The sequence below is a fragment of the Galeopterus variegatus genome, unplaced genomic scaffold, assembly GCF_000696425.1.
Source record: "Galeopterus variegatus unplaced genomic scaffold, G_variegatus-3.0.2 Scaffold16, whole genome shotgun sequence".
NCBI classification, from domain to species: Eukaryota; Metazoa; Chordata; class Mammalia; order Dermoptera; family Cynocephalidae; genus Galeopterus; species Galeopterus variegatus.
Genome location: NW_007726127.1, coordinates 1,412,650 through 1,432,923, shown reverse-complemented (window position 1 = coordinate 1,432,923; position 20,274 = coordinate 1,412,650). Strand labels below are relative to the sequence as shown.

Sequence of the window (20,274 nt, the reverse complement as noted above, 5' to 3'; positions counted from 1 at the left end):
AGCTCCTGGACCCTCCATCACTCCCTTTCCCACTGTGAAGCTGACTCCTGATGATCTGCTTCCCAGGCTCTGAGCATATAAGTTTCCTCTCAATCCTAACCACGTGCCCCAGTAAGGGCCTACAGTACCTGACTCCCCACCCACCTTGACTCAGCCCCTCCCTCCCTAGCACTGAAATTGGTTTGGCTGAGGACAGCTCAGGGGTGTGATCCAGAGAGACCTGGGGTGTCTACTGAAATTATATCAAATCCAGGGGTGTGGGACAACTTATTCTAGCAATCCGGAGCCCAGGAGCTGGGCTGGAGCAATCCCAGATTGGTGTAGGAAGACAACACTTGGGATAAGTACCAACTCCCCCTCGCTTTCCCCCTTCGATGGAAAAAGCAGGCAGTCTGGTGGAGGACAACTGGATAACCTATAGATTCTTTTTTTTTTTTTGTCCTTTTTGTGACCAGCTGCACCACGCTCAGCCAGTGAGCACACCGGCCATCCCTATATAGGATCCGAACCCGCGGCGCGAGCGCTGCTGCGCTCCCAGCGCCACACTCTCCCGAGTGCGCCACGGGGGTTGGCCCTATATATTCTGATAGGAAAAGCTACTTTCTAGACCTGGAGGAGATATCCATAAGCCATATTTTCTGCAGACAAGGCAATAGGGATTGCTTTTGCTTCCTTTTAATGTAAACAATACACAAACACATTAAAAACCCCAACATGACACAAGAGAATACACACAGATTTACATATAGATATTTACAGGCCCTTGCAAACCAAGAGGAAAAATGGCACCTCTGGTTAAGGGAGCTTCTCTCCCTACCTTGACCCTGTCCCAAAGCAATGTGCTGAGGCAGCTGCAGGAGCCTCTGCGATTGCTTCTGGATGAACTTCACAGGAGGCTAGAATGACATCAGAAACCCCCAGAGCACAACCAAATGCTGACTTTCTGGCTTTGGTCCTAATCCTAAGCCTTTGTCCTTGGCAAGCTGACATGCCAAGGATTGGTGTGTCTCAAGAGGAGTCAGCATGACCCCTGAAATTCAGATGCAATGAGAAGTGGTTCCCAGCCCATACCAACTTTTCCCATCCTTGGGCTGACTGTCAAATGAGCTGCAACCAACCATGTCCAAGAGAGGAGGGTGGGGGAGAATGAAGGAAGGGATCCCAAGCAGAGAGATGACTGTTCCTGAGCAGGACGCTGTGAATTAACCAGAGGCCAACCTCGGTTCAGCCACAGCCCAGAGCTGGCCGTGGAGGACATGGTGGGGCTGTGCTGCCACCTAGAGGGAGACTGCAGCACAGCAGCGATGAACCAGGACAATCCCTCAGGTACCTCGTACCTCGAGATCACCTTTTCTTTCTGTTTGTCCCCTGCCCAGCAGCCTCACTGCAGCAGCTCTTCCCAGGAAATAGGTTTAGAGAAGACCTCCCTTTCTAACCAGAGGTCATAGTTCATCTGGAAGTCCTCAGGGAGGTCCACTCGCTGGCCCAGGACACTCTGCAGGCAGTTGTCCACTGGCAGGAAGTCAGGGTTGCTGTGGGCCCGGTCGTAGCGCCGAGCATTGAAGCGTTCAATGTTAGCACGGAGGGCACACTCCTCTGCCTGGAAGTCCCAAGGCCGAGCATCAAGATCTGGGACAAACCAGGAAGACATGGTTAGGAGCCAAGCCCTGTAAGAGCTGCCCATAGGTTCACTGCAGCTAGCTCAGGGGCCAGACCGGCCAGGGCTAGGTGTGTTGACCATTAACTGGGAGCAGGACACCTCCAAGCCCACCCTCAGGAAGACTGGCAGGAATTCTTTCCTAGATACAAAACAGAATCAGGTATAAGGAGAAAAACTACATCTACTGAAAAAGAGGCTTAAACTGCAGAGGTTATGTACAGCTAGAGAGGGAAAGCCACATGCACGATACACTTCTCTAAAAGTGAAGTTCTCCCCGGCTCTCTGGGGTCACAGGCAGGACCCTGGAGATTCCCTCATTTGCTCATTTTCTCAGTTCCCTGACCAGGCATCCTGTGCCACTTTGGGCCTGCACAAATTCACAGGGCATTGGGAGTACAGACACAAGCATTTAGCCATGGTGCTATATGCCGCAATGTGCAGATACAAGCAGTTGGGGTGGGTGAGGGAGACACACTGTGGGCGGAAGGAATGGTACGGGCAGAGGCCCAGAGCCCTGGGTGTACTGGAGCCTGAGCTGAGAGCAGGTAATGAGGCCGGAAAGGAAGCTGGGTCAGATCACAGAAAGGAGAGGGAAGGAGTATGGACAGCAGGCCTCACATGCCTTGTTTAAGAGTTTGATTCTAATTACAAGAAAAATAGGAAGCTAATGAAGGATTTTAGTCAGGGAGGTAACAGTACAGATCTGCATGTTGAAAAGATCACTAGGGCAAAGTCTAAGGAATTGGTGGAGGGAAGAAAGTGGAGGCAGGGAAGCCAGTCAGGAGCTACGAGGTTTTAGGTAGCCAGAACTAAGGCAATTGCAATGGGGTGAAAACAGGGGCCCAAGTCTTGTGACAATTCCTAGAAAAGGAATGACTTGGAGGAGAGGGACAGAGAGAATGGGGAATGGCCACAGAAGCCAAGCCTGGGTAGCTTCTCAAAGTCCTTCCTAGAGCTCCCATCCTGATGCTACAAAAGCAGGATCTGGGCCCCTTCCTGTTCCTCAGTGGGAAGCTCAGGGCAGAGAGGCCCCTGTGGTACATGAAGGACGTCACCTTTCCCATGCTTCGTGCAAAGCTCACCGTTGCCATATGCCCAGTCATCGTTCAGCCGATGCCGCACCTTCTGGTAGATGGCAGACATTGTCTTCATGTTGCTCTTTCGCCACTGCCGCCCCAGGTATTTGGTCTGCACCTTGAGTAGCTTCAGCACATAGAGCTGCATCATGGCTTGTTTCACCTTCAGGGCCCGCTTCAAGATGGGGGCTGACTTGAATACCACCAGCATCTGGGAAGGGGCACAAGTTGAGGACAGAAATAAATGCACACACCCCTACACTCCTGCTTTACGCTTCGGGGGCTACGGGCAGGGTGACAAACCATCCCTGTTTCCCTTGGACTGAGGGGTTTCTTGGTACTCAGAATTTTAAGTGTCCATGGGCCAGCCCAGTGGCGCACTGCTACAGTGCGCCGCTTGGGAGTGCGGCGGCGCTCCCGCCGAGGGTTCGGATCCCACATACAGACCAGTTCCCGCTCACTGGCTGAGCGAGGTGTGGGCACAACAGTGAGGGTTGCAATCCCGTTGCCGGTCCTGGTCTGGTACGGGCGTGACACTGAGGGTTGCAATCCGTTGCCGGACACGAAAAAAAAAAAAAAATTTTAAGTTTCCAAACTGGGAGAGTTCCAGGCAAACTGGGATGGTTGGTCATGCTAATTATTGGTCACTTTGGCATCTGAAGAAAACTATAAATTTCTTCACCAGAAACATTCCTATGTGCAAGTACTCATAATTTCAGAGGATTGATTGACCTCCCCACCCCAATGGCCTCCACAGACCCAGGGTGAAGAAGACTCTCAGAACCCTGCTTATGTTACCAATCAAGATTATTAAGAGGATATAGAAAAAGCACTTCTGTGAGTGTGGATTTGTTTCAGTGCATGACTGAGCCTCTTCCAGCTTCTAGTTCAACTCATCAAAGAATAGGAATCGGCCCTTAAAATGCAAGAATGTGGCTACAGCAAAGTGAAGTGAGAAGGCTGCAGCTGTAGCAGCAGCAGCAAGCCCACCTGGGGACTCCCTACTCCCAGTGTGAAAGGAAGATACAGGGCATAGCATTCTTCTTTGAGCACTAAGTGGCATGTCTGCTGACTACAGCGACTCACCATTGTCCTTGAATGCTTCCATTTTGTCAGCTTGTTCAAGATCCGAAGCAGATTGATACAAGAAAAGAGGTTCCTCCAGCAAAACTGGTTATTGTCACCTGCTTCCTGCAAGGTAAACCCAGCAACAATCATAATCCTCACAGCTGAGGGGTGCTCAGCAGTTTCTAAAAGGCCCTCATATATAAGACCTCAGAACAGCCAAGTCTCCCTGCCTCTAACCAGGAACCCCCTCCTCTCTGAGCAGCCCTAGACAGGGGACTTCATCCCAGAAGGTGGCAGGAGACTGGGCAGTGGGAGGGCTCCCTAGGCTTTTCCTGCAAGAAACATGCACCATGATACTGGGGGCTGTGGCCCCAGAGTCCAGTGTGGGAAGAGGGAAGCAACTCTACCAGGTAAGCTCTGGGCCAGCACCCAAATCTTTCAACTCTGCAAGGTCCCTCACCCTGACCATTCCCATGCACTTACAGTGCTTTAAAAGACAGGCACTCAAAAGTGACCTCATCTGTGGAAGACACTTCTGTCCCTGTGTTGGGGAAGGCAGGCTCTCCACCCACTGACCCATGTGTCCAAGGAACAGCTGGGGAAAGCCCAGCCACTCACCAGACTCTCCGCAGTCAGCTCTGGCAGCTCATGTACCACACAGTGAGGGTAATCCAGGACAGAAATGCTGCAGAGGGCAAGAAAACCCAAATGCCCACCATTAGCAAAGGCCTGGGGTCTGATGGAGCAGCTGTGACTGAGTGGGCTCCTGGCTTTCCTCTCTCACTTGGAGCAGACGTAGGAATCTACCTTATCTGCCCCACCCATCTCCCCAGCTATGAGATGAGGTGCTACCTGCTACAAGAGAACTTGTAGGGTCCCCCTGTGGCCAGAGACTAGCTTGTAATTTTGTTAAGGGGTGGAGACCCTACTGCAGCTTTCCCCATAGCAATGAATCGGGGGCTGGGGGAGGAGACTGCTCGAAGCAACTAATTTCTGCCAAGCCCTACTGGAGATGGTGTCTGGCTGGCAGCTCCCCCTGATGCATCACACTGATGAGCACCACAGCTGGCACCAGGCTGCGGGGGAAGGAGGTAGAAGTCAGCAAGACAGGGCATTAAAGTGCATATGGCCGAACTCCTTAGAAACAGCAGAAAGCCCAGACAGTCTCCTCAAAAAAAAAAAAAAGTAGAAGGCACACTGAGGGCAGTTCTGGAGCCTGGGATGAGAACCCTCCTGCCCAGGCACAGGCTAAGTCGCCTGTCACTAGACTAGTTGGACACAGATCTGACACACAGCTTTCTCCACAGGCAAGGACCACGTCTCATGCATCTTTGTGTCCTGATGCCTGGCAGAGTGCTGGCTCACAGGTGCTGGAAAAATGTTAGCTGAATTGACTCAGTGGGAGAGACCAGGTGGAAGACCTACCATCTCACCATACCCACCCCTTCCTAGTCTCTGGTGCTTGTCACATATTTGTGTGTATTTAGTTTTTTGGGTTTTTGGTGGGTTTTTTTGGCAGCTGGCCAGTGAGGCAATCTGAACCCTTGACCTTGGTATTACATCACTGCCCTCTAACAAACTGAGCTAACGGGCCAGCCCTCATCACCTGTTCTTGGCAGTGATGTAGGACATGATGTTTTGATTGAAGAACTTTAGAATCAAAGGGATGCAGTTGGCAAACACCAGGTGCTGAGCCATGTATTCAAACTGAAACCAAGAGAACAAAATAAGTATGCTCCTCAGAACCTTGCCTTCTTTCCTTAGAACATTCATGCAGAGATCAAAGGAGTTCAAAGGCCAGGCCCCCTGTTCTTGCAGACTGGAACAGCAGCACTGCCTGAAACCTTGGCCCATTGGATAAGAAAGAAGGCCCTGCACATACCTGGTAGATGTGGTTCAACTTAAAGTGTTTGAGCAGCAGCAGCAGGACAGCAGAAATGGCCTTAACAATGACCTCTTTGTGGCGATTCACATCCACCCCCAGCTTCATGCTCTGTAACACTGTGGTGCTGCAAACACAATTGCCCAGTGAGCACCAGCATGTGCAGCACCTCATTTCTAGGCGTTCACAGCAGTGAGAGACTCCTGAGCCTCTCTGGGCAAAGGCTCCCCACCTTGCCACCCAGCCCACGGATGTTTCAGATGTTAGGCCCCGGACTCTACCTACTGACCTACCAAGCAGTCTAGCTTGGCACAAGTCATTTCTTCCCCACAACGCCCAAACACATTCTTAGTCTATTTCCCTGCTTCTCCTCCAAAAATGAATTTCTCCTTTCCAAGACCTCCCCTAAGCTTCTGCCACCATATTAACTGTGTTTCCCAAAGTATGTTCTGTAGAATACCAGTGTGTTGAGATGTTTCATGTTATGTGAAAAAAGGGTTTTGGAGTCAGATAAATTTAGGAAGCACTGAATTATATCAGTGCTATGATTTGAATGTTTGTCCCCTTCCAAAGTCCATGCTGGAACATAATCCCCAATATGGTATTTGAAAGGTGGAGCCTTTAAGAGGCTATGGCCTCATGAATTAATCTGTTCATGGATTAATGGGTATCATGGGTAAAAACTGGTGGCTTTATAAGGAGAAGAGCACATGAATGTGCTCCTGTCAGCCTCTTGCCATGTGATAGCCTGTGTCACCAGGGACTCTGTACAATCCCCACCAAGGAGAAGGCCCTAACCAGAAGTGCCCCCTCAACCTTGGATTTCCCAGCCTCCAGAACTGTAAAAAATAAATTTCTTTTCTTCATGAATTATCCAGTTTCAGGTATTCTGTTATAAGTGACAGAAAACAGACGAATACAAACAATTTCTTTTTTTTTTTTTTAAAGATGACCGGTAAGGGGATCTCAACCCTTGGCTTGGTGTTGTCAGCACCACGCTCAGCCAGTGAGCAAACCGGCCATCCCTATATAGGATCCGAACCCACGGCCTTGGTGTTATCAGCACCCACCACGCTCAGCCAGTGAGCAAACCGGCCATCCCTATATAGGATCCGAACCCGTGGCCTTGGTGTTATCAGCACCACACTCTACCGAGTGAGCCACGGGCCGGCCCTTACAAACAATTTCTTAATTCAAGACTTCTTCTTATAAATCCTGAACTCTTTTTCCAGGGACCTTCATACTGGCATAGTGTTCTGTGATCTTCCCTTTGGTATGAGCCAATCCCTGCCTCTTCCCTCACCTGGCTATCACTGCCAGACTCCAGGGCCATAGCCACCCGAGAACTGAGCTCAGAACTGGGCAGTGTTGGCAGGCAGGCAGGAGATTAGGTCAAGTCCCGGGTCTTTCTCAAAGTAGAACATAATCTCAATTTGTATCCTCACATCAAAGAGCTAAGAGCTCAGGGCCCAGGGAGGAGGAAGCCCTAAGGATTTCACCCTATCACCCTGAGACATCTGCCAGTACTCTGCCTGCCAGTTCACTGGTGAACAGGACTCTAGACCCAGCTCAGGCTCAGCTGTTGGCTGGCAAACTGTCCAGAAACAACCCAACATGTCCTGGGTGTCCCAATCACACAGCATTAGAGGGAAAGTATTGGGAAATATCTAAGGCAGCCCTATTCATTTTACAGAGAAGTAAATGACTTTCCCCAGTTCACTCAGGAGTTCACTAGGTAGCAGAATCCAAAACAGAATCCAGATCAACTGGACCTAGCCATCTACCTAACCAGTGAAAGTATTTAATCAAACAGTTTCCTTTTCCTGAGTCAGGAATATCCTAAACTTAACCTGCAGAGAAGCTGCCAACAAAAGAATCCAACCTTGCAAAGGCAAACATTTTCCCTTTCCCCTCTACCCTCTGTCCCCGACCTCCATTCACAGTAATGACACTCACGGCATCTCCTCAGGCAGGACATCTGCTAGGATGTTGATTGAGTCTGTTTTGGCTTTTGAGGTGGGGGCTGCAGCCAGCAGGATCTTCAGGAGGGCAATCTGGGAAGAGCAGACTGTTCAGACATATGTATGAGAAATCCCAGGGCCAGAACTAAGCCCTGAGAGGTGGTCTTTCCATAGGTCCTCGGGTGGCAGACGGAGGGGATAAAGAAGATTGGCAGGTCATGCTCTCAAGGCCAATGTAGTGGGGAGGGGATCCCACTGCAAGAACCTACTGATGGCCACCAAGAGGGGTCCCAGACACAGAGCACTCACCATATACTGAGGCAGGCTGGGGAGTAAGCCTTGGTAGAGGGTTTCTGCAGGGACTTGCTCTACTTCCTCTTCTCCCTTTTAACACAATGGGTACAAATACGATACCTGAGTCCAGACTACAATTTCCCGAGCCAGCTTACTAGCTGACTGTGAGAGAATTCATAAGCATCGATGTAAATAATGTTGATGGTAACAATAGCAAACCTTGCACACACATGCCAGGCACTTTACTTGCAATTACTGTTAATCCTTACTATAGCCCTATGAAAAATGTACTGTTATTCCTATGTTACCAGTAAGGAAACAAAGCACAAAGAGATCTAGTAACTTGCCTAAGTCGCTGCCCACTAAATGGTGGAGCCAGGACTCAGAGGCAGGTGCCCGGCTCAGAGTCTGTGCCCTTAACCCCAGCACTGGGAGCTCGACTGGGAGCTCTTTGAGGGCAGAGCCTGGAGCAGCTTTGTGGTTTAGGCTCAGCACAGAGGATCCTGTGCGTGGAGAGAAGTTCTCCGACTCACCCCTGAGAGAGGAGAGCGAAGGTACTCCTCCTCCATCTGTGCCTGGACCTCTGCGATGGACGTGTACTTGTGCTGGAGAGAGACAGGAGAGGAGGCGATGGGGAAACGTCCCTCACTTTCTGGCCAAACTCCCCACCCCTGGGAAAGACCCCACACATTTTTCTTTAAACAGCCTTCTGAAAGAGGGCCAAGTCATCACAAAGATCCCCAACTAAAATCCCAAGCCCAGAATATTTTTCTAAATGGGCATCTATCTCTTACAATGAGGGTAAAAAGCCCACAGTAGATTAGAAAAAAAGCGAATTAAAGTAGGAAAAAGGGCTTTCAGATAGCTGCAGTGACAGGAGAAAATGTATTAAAAGCAAAATCAAGTATTTAGGGCCGGCCCATGGCTCACTTGGGAAAGCGTGGTGCTGACAGCACCAAATCAAGGGTTAAGATCCCCTTACTGGTCATCTTTAAAAAAAGAAAAAAAAAAAAAATCAAGTACTTAAGGCCTAGCTATACAGGGATCATTCAGTACTACGAATTTCAAAAATATATAAACAGTTACACTCCACACGTGGTTAAGGGAGACACCTCCTCCCTATTCTTGATGTTCCCTCCCATGTGGAGGGACATGCATTTGCAAAACCCTCCTGGTCCCTTCCTGCCTTTTCCACACACTCACTCCTTCCCTCTCTGATGGGTAACTATGGAGGAAGAACAGGGCAGTCCTTGCCCAACCCTTTTCTCTTTTCTCTTTAGAATCTGCCTGCCTGCTGAGAGCCTGTGCTGCTTCTGCTCCTCCACCAGGCTTGGCAGGGGCCCACATCACTGCCTGGGACAGTACAGGTAGATCCACCTAATTCTGTAAGTTTGATATTAGGGCACCTATTGCTGCATTCTTAAGCCTCATGCTCCATTCACTCCATGAGCAATAAGCCGGCATTGCAGTCTCCATCTGCCTACTCCTCTGTCTCAACTGCCATAGAACTTAAGCAAGAAAAAGGGAGGACTATTCATAGGGTCCCTTAAAACTCCAACAATAACTGTCAGGTAATATAATCTTTAATGAACATTCAGTCAGTCCCAAACAAAAGCTCAGCTAAAACGAAGTATAAGTAAAACTTATACTTCAAGGGTCCTCCACAGTCCACCCATGCCTCCACCCCAGGTTCTCTCAGGCAGACAGCAGTCTTAAAAGGCTTCCCCCTAGGGGCTTATCTCACTATACTCACTTGGGACCAAACTAGGCCAAAAGCTCACCCAAAGCCACTTACCTGTTTCAGAGTCTTGATGCTTTCGTGGATTGGCCTGGGCAGTCCCACCACGGTGTTCGTGTCACTGGAGAATAAAGAAGGCCCTGTGTTGAGTCTAGACATCTAGTCACCAAAGGCCAAGAGAGTGAACTTCAAAAGGAACTCAGACCACACTGACCTGCCTAGGGTGTAGCCTATGAATTTGCTGCGACTGGACTCAAGGAACATCTCAATGTCTTTCTCTCTGCCCAAAAAAGAGAGAAAGGTTTTCATCAAACGCTGTTTCAAGGTGTCACGACTAGTAGATACACAGAACATCCAGAAATTTTGAAAAAAAGGAAAAACACTGAAATCTTTAGACTATTTTAATGCTCCTTATAATTTTGTTGGGTCAACGAAATATGTGTAACTAGTTTACCCATAAAATCAAGGTGGAAAATATAACTAATTTACTCATAAAATACTGGAAACTTAAAAGCATACCTTATTCAGTCATTAATAAGTTTGTCAACAGACTTTCTCAAATATTTAAAAAGTTCAAACACTTAGAGCTATATGCTACTGATTGTTCATACAGATCACACTTCTTGTCTCAAACAATCAGCACATCTTATGTTTTCTGATGACCTGTTCTGCATTCCCTTCACAGATCACTGAACACTGAGACTCTATCGGGATCAAGAAAGTGACCTCTATATCTGCCCACATGTTCATCTATTTTGTAAGTTGTTGCCTATAAAACAGATGCCAATTATATACCTCCAGGTACTTCCCCATCCATCAATTTACCCAAATATATTGCAAACACTTTAATAATGATTCTAAAGAAACTCTACCTTAATCTATTATTTTTTTTTTCTGTTAAAAACCACATACAACCCCAGAGAGAATGGGGATGGGTTCATTTAAATGCTTGTTTTTATTTCTTCCTATCCCCCTTCACTAGCAACATATCTACCAAGAGCCAGCTCAAATTACTGACTCAGGAGCCATACATGGCGACTCTGTATGACACCAGCAAGGGCAGCTCCCTGAGATTCCCAGGTCAGCACAGGGCACCTTATGAGAGCCTCCTCCCAGAGCCAAGTCAGCCTAACCCTGGCAAAGGACTTTGCATGGTGACTCAGGCCAGGGGCCAGGCCTGGAGATGTGAGGGCTCTGACTTCTAGAGCCAAGAGTGTTCTGGAGATCTGAGACTCACCTGACCTTGGGGGCCCATGGGAGCCCCTTTGGGCAGGTAAGCCTATCGGTCTGGGGGTGCTGTAGTGGAGGAGGCATCACCTCATCTCGCTCAAGGGGGAACGTCTCCCCCTCCAGACTGTTGTCATCATCGTTCTCCTCTTCCTCTTCTCGAGAGTCATCAGCCTTGTAGGGATCCCGCTCGTTGAAGGCATCTAAGTTGTCCTGTTTTATCAGAGCCTAAAAACAGAGAAAAGGGAGGTCAGACAAGAAGAGCCAACTGATGAAACAGAAAAGGGAAATGTGGCTAGAGTAGATGTAACACAGAAGAGTGTTGGGTAGAGAGCCAGCAACAGTGGAAAAAACAGAGAGGGAGTCAAGATTGGGACCAAATGACAAATCATTTCTTGCTCCAGTCCCTCAAAAGTGCCATGTCCCGAATACCCATTATAAACTGGGCCCAAAGCTGGGGACAAACTGTCCCTGCCTCAGAGGCTTCATTTGGACTAGCTGATCAGAGTGGATTTCCAGCAGCCCAGCTCTCCCAGGGACCCTGCTGCTGTGTACATGTACCTTGAGAGTCCTCAGGAGCCACAGGGACCTGCTGCCCTCACCTTGTGCTCCCGGCGGCCCCGTTTCTGCTGCTGCTCAATCAGATCTGAGGCAGATGCTGGTGGTGAGGCAGCCCTCATGTTGCGGATCACTTTGATGCTGTCCTCAGGCAGCGGGGGAAGGCCCAGGATAGTGCGCTTCTCAGCCTTCATGCTCTGCAGCTCCTCAAAGCCACCCAACGTGCACTGCATCACAAGGGTGCAGAGCCAGGGTCAACATGTCCACAAGGCTGGTCCTTGATCACTGTCAGGCTCCAAAGCACCCACGACACTATAAACCACATCTTTACAGAGACCCACAAACCTCTGACAAAGAAGTAATCTACCCCAAAGGAGACTTCAGTAATATCAATAAGGGAGAGGAGAAAAAGGAGCACAGAAGGGGTGGGATTGTAGGTTAACTGAACCTAGGACACAGAAGATAGAGTTAATTCTACACATATGACACACTCTTCAATCTAAAAAAAAAAAGGGCAGACTGAAGAGCCTAACCCTTTAAGTTCCTAAAAACGTCAGTGAGACTCATATGCTTCAAAAGTCATACATGCCAGTCTTCCACAGAAGAACTGGAAATATATTGCTGGTTGTTCAAATTTTTTAAAAAAGTTTCATCCAATCATCTCCCTAGAAGCCAAACCCCCAGCACTGTACAGCAATTTTAGGTTGCTTAGTTTCACTGTTACTGAGCAATTCAGCTTTCCTCTCCGGCTTCAGCGAGGCTTCACGAGGAACCAACAGGATGTCTCGCCAGGATAAAACGTGCAGATGACTCTTAGGAGGGCCTAAACATACCGCGCCCTGGCTGCACAGAGCCAAGCCATTCTGAAAGAAGGAAGAGTGAACCCCAGTGATAGTAGTAGTCCAGACTCTAGCTACACTTTCTTTCCAGGTCACTCCTCCTGGTGGGAAGGGCTCCTGACTTGGCCTGGGCCTGCTGCTGACAGTGTCCCTAAGCCACAAGGCTGGCCAGGCCATTCCTCTGGCACCCATTCCCTCACTAGAAACAGTCAGGTCCCACTCCATACCCTGAGAAAGATGGAGGCTTGCTCAGGGCTCACTCTTGCTTCCTTCAACTGACCTCTGAGCAAGGGGCCCACTGCACCAGCTCCAACTCTGCCTCAAACCACCTCACACACTCCAGGTTCAACAGCTTCTTCCTGAGAGGCAGCTTGTCTGGGAGAGAAGCTGTTCTATGACTGAAAAACCTGGCTTCCAGGGTCAGGGGGCCAGTGATCTATTCTGACTCACAGGTCAAGTCCTCTTTGGCTGCAATGGGCCAAAAGTGACAGTAGTTTAGTCATCTGCTTTCAGGAGCTTTTTATGTAATATTTTTTAAACCAAAGTGGTTATATATTCACACAATTCAATACTCAAAAGGATATAAAAAGAAAAGTCTCCCTCCTGCCCCATCCCCTAGCATCTGAGTTCCCCACCAAGGAGACACTCACCAATACTGTCTTCCAGAGCAGCAAGAGAACTTTCTTCATGGGGAAGTGAGGGGCATGGCCGCTGCAAAATTTGGTCACCATCCCAAACAGCATGATGGCAAATGGCTCATTGTTGTACAGCGGGGAGCCTATAGGCAACACAAAGGTATCAGGACCACAGGCAGCCCACCAGGACCTTCCCAAGCCCTCCAGCTTCAGTTCCAGGCAGGTCCCCTAGAAAGAATTCCCAGGGTCCTACCAAGCTCAGCCCTGAAGGTCTGTCGCATTGTCCTCCACTCGGCCTTGTCACCCTCACACTCCTGGTGAACAGTCTCCACAATCAGGTACATGATGTTGAGCAGGACCCTGAGGACAAGAGCCAGCTCATAATGAAGTAGGAGGGGAAATCAGGAGAGCTCCCGTGGCTTCCTCACATCCCGGCTAACATGAGAAAGGCTAGCTGGTTGGGGGAAGGCTGTAATGTAGCGAAAACTGAGAAAAGAAAGGTGAGAGTCTGCGAGTCCCACAGAGCAATGCTTGTCTTTCTCTCCTGGTGATTTCTGCACTGGTTCATGCTGCTCTGGCTAGGACCAGATCTTACTCTGTTTTGTTTCTCTAGTGCCAAGTGCTTATTCAAAGCAGGTGCTTAACAAATGATTGCTCAATGAATGAACATGAACAAGAATGGCCAAAAGCATTTAAGGCCTTAAGCTTCCTGGAAAGAAAAAACAGAGGTAGGAGTGAGCTGTGTAGGTCTAAGCAAAACAGGATCACAGTGACAACAAAGGCAGGGCTTACTATGACGGAGTGGAAACCAGGAGCAGGGAGGTGACACCCAGGGACCCTAACTACAGTGGAGACCACCACAAACACCCAGTCTGAAAAACTTCCAAATACATGAAAAGCGACAGATTTCAACCCTCAAAAATGGAAGTGTGATCTTGTTGGTTAGCAGTTGCTGTTACTTCCTGCCTAGCTTGTGAAATGTGATGAAGTTGTCAGGACTAACCCAATCAGATGAGGATCAAGCTGTACACATGAGAAAGTGGAAGCCCAAGGAGCAACATCATGTTTCATCCAAATATAAAATACCCACAACCAAGTTCTCAGCAACAGTGCTGGCAGGAGGCTCTATTAAGTGGCTCGACCCTCGATTTCCTTTGGGAATTTTAATCCAGAGCCCCACCTAGGTACAGCCCTCCGCAGCCCTACTAATCACTCACACTGAGCCCATCCCACTTGCAGATTACTGTGTGCAGAAAGAATGCACATACAGAGAGGAAACCCCACACCACCCTCCCATGCCCTGCTCTCATCTCATCTCTGGTTAAAGCTCAGGGAGGCCAGGCTTGCTGCTTGCCTTACCTCAGGTCTGTGCTATCAGCCAGAGAGATGGCGGGCTTCCTCACCGCACTGCTGCACGCGGCACTGTTGCTGTAGGAGAGATTTGAGAGTCAGCACCTTCCTCCAGCAAGGCAGGTAAGTGATCTACCTGACAAGCACTGTCATGGGGGAACAAAATGCTATCAGGTATGCTTAGACTGCACAAGAGGCCATAGCACACAGTGGGTAAGAATTCAGGCCCTGGACCAGACTGCTCAGGTTTGAATCCTGGCTTTTTCACTCACTAGCTATGTACTCTTGGGCAAGGTACTTAACTTCTCTGTGTCTTAGTTTCCTCATCTGTAAAATGGGGATGATGATAGTATCAATGGAATTAACATGAATTAGTACATGTAATGTCCTTAGAACAATGCCTGGGACATGTAAGCCCTCAGTGAGTGTTCTTAGCTATTATTATTGATGCCATTACACTTAGATGAGCAGCAGCTGACCTGTCCATCTGACAAAGGGCAAAGGTGATAGACTAGAGGCAACCTTATTTAAGTCCATGTGTCAGACTTGTGCCTGACCTCCTGCTGAGGGGAAGATTGCAGGGCAAACACAGTGGAGTCTACGGGTTCAAAACAGAGTACAAAATGAGAAGCCTCCTTCTCAGAGGCACTTTAGGCTTGGGCAGGACCCACACTGTCTGGAGCAAAAGTCCCAGCATTAGGGAAATGCAAGGACCATTAGTTAGATTATCATTAGTCTCCATTAGTCTTCAAGATGTACACAAGCAACTCCCTTGTTATTCAACACAGGAGGTCAGAACAGATCCTGGGACCAGATGCTCAGCCCCATGTGGCCCATTTAACCCTCTCAAAGCCTGCAAGCTCAGTCCCCCTTCCCACCCCTGCCTCCTCTTTCCTACTCAAGCCCCGCGGAAGTGCTCACTCTATTTCCATGTTCAGAAGCTCCACCAAGGCATTGAACGTGCCCACCTCCAGGAGCAGAAAGATGTTGTAGCGCATCCAGGACTGTACCTCTACCTCTGAGATGCACTCCCCAAAGGTGCCTGCAAACACAAGGCAGAGCTCAGTGAGCCCCTCCCCACATCTGACTTGGCAACATCACTGACAGAGGTGCCAGGGGTCCCTAGGGATGTCCACTCAATACCTTGGGCTACATAGAGAATTGCTCGAGCCACCTTGAGTCTCTTCTCCCTGGCAGTGACTTCTAAGCCATCCAAGAGCCTCATGGCATGGGTACGGTGCTGGTTGGTGTCCAGCTCGGTCCATTTCTTGTCTGTCACTGCAGGGCAAGAGACCAGTTATATCTGAGCCCAGAAAAATCCCACAGTGGAATGGACCCAGTGTTAACCCACCAAATTCAGGACTGCCACAGGACCAGAAAGACAAGTTTTATTCTCTATGTAAGGGATAAGATCATACTGCTTCTCTATGAATTTGAATTTCCAAACTGAAACACCGGTATTTTGGTGCAATTTTAATCACATCAAGTTTTTTCCAATACTCACATTATGAACAGCCACCGCCAAAGTGCCCACAAGTATACTCTAGATGCTGCATCTGCCCGTGAACGAACAATCATGGTTCAGCATGTTTCTTGGGCCGCTCCAGGATGACTTAGGTCATTAAGATGACTAAGACAATCCCTGCAGCTCTCATGATGCAGTGTGAAAGGAACCGAGAAGTGGGGGAAATCATCTCACCATGGATCCGGAAGTCCTCCTCAAAGCATTTTCGATTCATCAGGAATTCTGGTCCTTCCGTGTAGCTGTAAAGCTCTGTCAAAAACAAACATCACCATCAGCTCCACATCCACATCCCACACCAGGAGAGAAGGCAAAGCATTTGCTTCTAGTCCCAACTCTGGCCTTGTGTCTCAGTGACTCCTGAATCATCCTCTCTAATGACGAAGGGAGGGTCTTAGTGCTCCAATATACACAATGGAGATAATGCTGACTTACCTTGCAGCTGATAACCAGAATACCAGTGAAGCACAAACCTGGATACTTCCAGTCTGATGTGCATCCATCCCACCATGCCATGCCAGAGCTGACCATCACCCTAAATATATGCCTCTCAAGTGGCTACTACCTCTTGAGTAGGACCTGCACGATGGAGGCTGGAAAAGCAGCTCATGTGACTTCACCTCACAACATGAGTGGAGTGGTAGTGACAGATGTGCACAGACGCAGGCACGTTTATTAGCAAACCTCATGACCCACAGCCGTAGGAGAGACCACAGTCAGGGCCATAGCGTATGGCCAAGGAACACAACTAACCATCTCACACTGGAACTGGGCCCTAGCCAACTGAGCTGAGCACACAGAGATGCTTCATAAAATTAAGGACAACCCAAAGTTATGAGATACACATAGCTTGAATCAAATAACCAACACATATTTTATATATATCACTGATAGGACTAACTAGGGAAAAAAGTGAACTCCAAAATAATATTCATTCTTAAATTTCTTAAAGACCAATAAAGAAAAAACCACCTCCAAATAACATGAAGATCTATGCTTTACCCGATAGCTCTGCAGCCCACTTGTCTGTGTCAGCATACTCAAACTCAAGGTCTGGCGACTCAGAATAACCCTGTTGAGAAAAGGAGAGAACTTTATACAAAAGATGATGCTGAATATTTTCCAAAGGATGAAACACATGTTTCCAGAGACACTGTTGTGTCACAGGACACCACTACCTCTACTTTCATCACAATATTTTGTCTCCTAGTCTAGCTCAGTCTCCTATTTTTTTTTTTTCCTTTTTGTCTTTTTTCGTGACTGGCAACGGGATCGCAACCCTCGGTGTAGCGCCCGCACCACGCTCAACCAGTGAGCAGACCGGTCTCTATATGGGATCCGAACCTTCGGCGGGAGCGCCGCCGTGCTCCCAAGCACCGCACTCTACCGAGTGCACCACCGGGCCGGCCCTCAGTCTCCTATTAAGCCCTTTCAGAGCACCTTATATTTTTCCTTCAGAGCACTTACCATAATTTATATATGTAACTATATATAATTTAAAAGGGGCACGTTTATCTGTTTAGTATCTGCCTCTCCACAAGACTGCAAGTTCTTTGAGAGCAGGAGCTTTGTCCATTTTGCTCACCAATAATTTCACAATGCCCAGCAGAGCATTTGGCATGAATGAGAGAATGAATAAATAGTTGAGTATTTATTATACTCAAAGAAATACCTGTTGAATGAATGAACACAAAGCTTCTATGTATTTTGTACAGTGAATGACCATTCCACATGATGTTAAGATTCCAGAAGCCTCACTTCTTTCTAGCTATTGGGCTATCAACAACAGCTCAGGACAAAATGAGTACTGAAACCCTTAGCCTTCCTGCCCTTGTCTCAAATTTCAGGAGAACTGACAGAGAAAGCAGTGGCCATACAGATCAGCTCCCCTCCCACACCCAGGAATGAACGTGAGAAAAAGAATCTATTTACTGCTAGGGATAGGTGATTACTGAGAACATACCATCATGGAAGCCGTGAACTGGAAAGAGAGGAAGCGAGAAAAAAATAGGTAAAGTCTTTAGGCTTAATTAAAATCTACTTGGGCAGACAAAGACTCCCCACAAAATGACAAAACATACCCATGAACAAGAACTATACTCCTTATTCAGAGGCAAAGCAGTATACACTTTCACATGTTACTGAGCTTCAGTTTCTTCGTTTATGGAATGAAGATGACAAAAATCTTCCCTGAAGGCTTTTAAGGATTAATCAAAATTGTGTAGCATATAGAGGGCTCTCATCAAATAGCCTCCTTGTTCTCCAGGCATTGATGAGGCTCCCAAACAACTGATTTCAGCTATGACTAAAGAAAGAGCACAGCATGTACATCTCTAAGGAAACAGGTTTAGACAGGTCTCCTAGCTTAAATGTGCCCATTTGACTGCCCTTCCATGTGTTGAGTCTATATAGAAATTAAAGAGTAGGAAAAGAAATTAAAATGCATCGAAGGATACTTATTTGACCATTCACAGCTACTTAGGAAAATTTTATTTTTTTAATTTTTTGGGCGGCTGGTGATCCGGGGATCTGAACTTGGGACCTGCACTCTAACCGAGCTAACTGGCTAGCCCCTACTTAGGAAAATTTTAAATTACTTTTTAAAACAGTAATAATTCCTCCCATAATGAAGGTGGGTTCATGCGCTCCACTTTCATAATCCTCCACACTTGAAAAATTACTGAGTAGTCACCATTGATGTCCCAGCACCATGCCATGCAAGGGCTCCTAAAAGGTCCGTTCCTCCACTTTTTCAAATAACTCACTTCAAGCTCAAAGTACTTGAGCTTGACAATTTGGGCTTGACAATTTTTGACATGTTTTACCAGAAGGTTAGTCTTGACAACAAAAAACAAAAGTTTGAGAAGAAGTGATTTCACAGGTCTAAAGAGAGTACCAAGTATTACTACTTTTTGTTATGAGCTGGTATTTTATGCTTGGACAAAGAGGATTCCCTCTCATTAATAAGCGCCTTTCTGCTGATGAGCCTAGGAGTTGTTTCAGGTGAAGGAGAATACATAGTAAGTGCTCGGGTAACGTGCCGATTAAGATGCTCTAATAGGCTGGGACGTGTGTGTCTTCATTCATGATTCTGCAAAGGGAAGCAGTGGGAGGAATTCTTTAACTAGGGGTGAGGTGAATAGTCAGCCCCAGACTATGGTGTCTCCGGAACAGGAGGAAAAGCTCACTGGCAAGAGAGAAGGGAATGCTGAGCCCTAACTCATGTTTGAAATGTGTATCTCTGATCTTCAGCAGTTCAGCATCAGAAGCACTGGGCACACCAACCTCTAGGCACTGTCCAGCCACAGCCTGATCCAGCACTGGCTCAGGTCGGAGGGAACCCGGCATGTCCCCCCTCCTACTCTCGAAACCTCCATCCGCGCAGTAATTACCTCCATCCGCGACATAATTAGCCCGTCCGACTTCTAAGTACCTTCTAAACCCTCGCCGGTCCCTCCCCTGCCCACGCCCGCCCAGGACCAGGAGCCCGAGCTGATCTGAGATCGGGACGCAGCCACCTGGCCCCCCGGAGGGCACGCAGACCAACGATCCTTCACCCTCGAACTGGGGCGGCGGGCGCCTCCCCAGGGGCTGTGGCCCCGAGACCACACCCACAGCCCGTGTCCGAGGGCAGCAAACCGGCGGTCACCAGCTCCGGGAGAAGCTCCCGGGCGGCGGAGCTCGGGCCAGGGATACCGGCTTCACGCCCCCGGCCCCGAGAGCTGCCAGCTTCGCTTCCTGTTCCCTTCGCCTTAAAGTGACAGCTCCCCGGCCGGGCCCTGCCGAACCCTCTGGGAAGTCCGGCTTGGCCCCGAGAGCGAGCCCGGGACCCCCGCCGTCGCCTGCCGGGTGCTAGCCTCGCCCCCCGGAGCGCCTGACCTCCGAGTCTTTGCGCTGGTTGCGGTTGAACTCTCGGGTTTTGCCCCCGGGCAGGAGGCCCCCACCGGCCCGCGGTGCCCCGGGTGGAGGCTGCACGGTTGTCGGCGGCGGAGGTGGCGGCGGCTGGGGCTGCTTGTTGTTCACAATCAGCGGGCCGGGACTGCCGGCTGCCGGCTCCATCTTGGCTGCTCCACACCCCCGGCTCAATTCGCGGACAGTGCCGTGATGCAACTCTCGCGTGAGTTCCCCCAGAAGTTCCTCTGGTCGCCATATTGAGTGTGGCGGAAAGTGCTGGAAGCTGTCTTGGCTTGCCAAACACATCGCGAGATTCCCTCTGCTTGAAGTCTTCGACTTCTTGGTCTTTTTAGTTTCCGCTCCTTCCTTCGAGTCCCACTTTATATGTCCTTATCTGTCAGGGCTCCTTTAGCTCCTTCAGTCAGTTCAGTTGCCCTCTCCTTCCTCTGACATCACTTTGCACTTACCACCGTCATAGCTATGTTCAAAGCTTAGGGGATACAGTAGTGAACAAAATGGGTAGGATCCCAGTCTTCACGGGTTTACATTCACGTGGGGAAGACATACTAA

The 20,274-nt window shown here is 48.8% G+C and overlaps 1 protein-coding gene across 2 annotated transcripts; it reads right to left on the bottom strand.

The window, feature by feature from the left end:
- Positions 1 to 655: 655 nt before the first annotated feature.
- STRIP1 (striatin interacting protein 1) lies at positions 656 to 19,900 on the bottom strand. Of its 2 annotated transcripts, XM_008566697.1 has the most exons (22): positions 19,690 to 19,733; positions 17,774 to 17,791; positions 16,813 to 16,882; positions 15,988 to 16,062; positions 15,432 to 15,566; positions 15,210 to 15,330; positions 14,298 to 14,366; positions 13,192 to 13,298; positions 12,954 to 13,081; positions 11,509 to 11,691; positions 10,917 to 11,134; positions 9,894 to 9,959; positions 9,737 to 9,800; positions 8,475 to 8,546; positions 7,957 to 8,031; positions 7,643 to 7,740; positions 5,687 to 5,813; positions 5,411 to 5,511; positions 4,423 to 4,489; positions 3,823 to 3,927; positions 2,743 to 2,947; positions 656 to 1,629 (listed from the first exon to the last, which is right to left on the bottom strand). In XM_008566697.1, the coding sequence occupies exons 2-22, from the start codon at positions 17,777 to 17,779 to the stop codon at positions 1,382 to 1,384; spliced, it is 2,340 nt and encodes a 779-aa protein (XP_008564919.1). In that variant the 5' UTR covers positions 17,780 to 17,791; positions 19,690 to 19,733; the 3' UTR covers positions 656 to 1,381. The 2 variants fall into 2 exon arrangements, with proteins under 2 accessions (XP_008564919.1, XP_008564914.1); XM_008566692.1 differs by lacking the exon at positions 17,774 to 17,791 and having other exon boundaries at positions 19,690 to 19,900.
- Positions 19,901 to 20,274: the final 374 nt, after the last annotated feature.

Coding starts and splice junctions, on each gene's coding strand:
- STRIP1 (XM_008566692.1), bottom strand. CDS start 19,869: ATGGAGCCGGCAGCCGGCAGTCCCGGCCCGCTGATTGTGAACAACAAG. Junction 16,883..19,689: donor ACCAGCGCAAAGACTCGGAG/GTCAGGCGCTCC, acceptor TTTTCTCAACAG/GGTTATTCTGAGTCGCCAGA. Junction 13,299..14,297: donor GCTGATAGCACAGACCTGAG/GTAAGGCAAGCA, acceptor TCTTGTCCTCAG/GGTCCTGCTCAACATCATGT.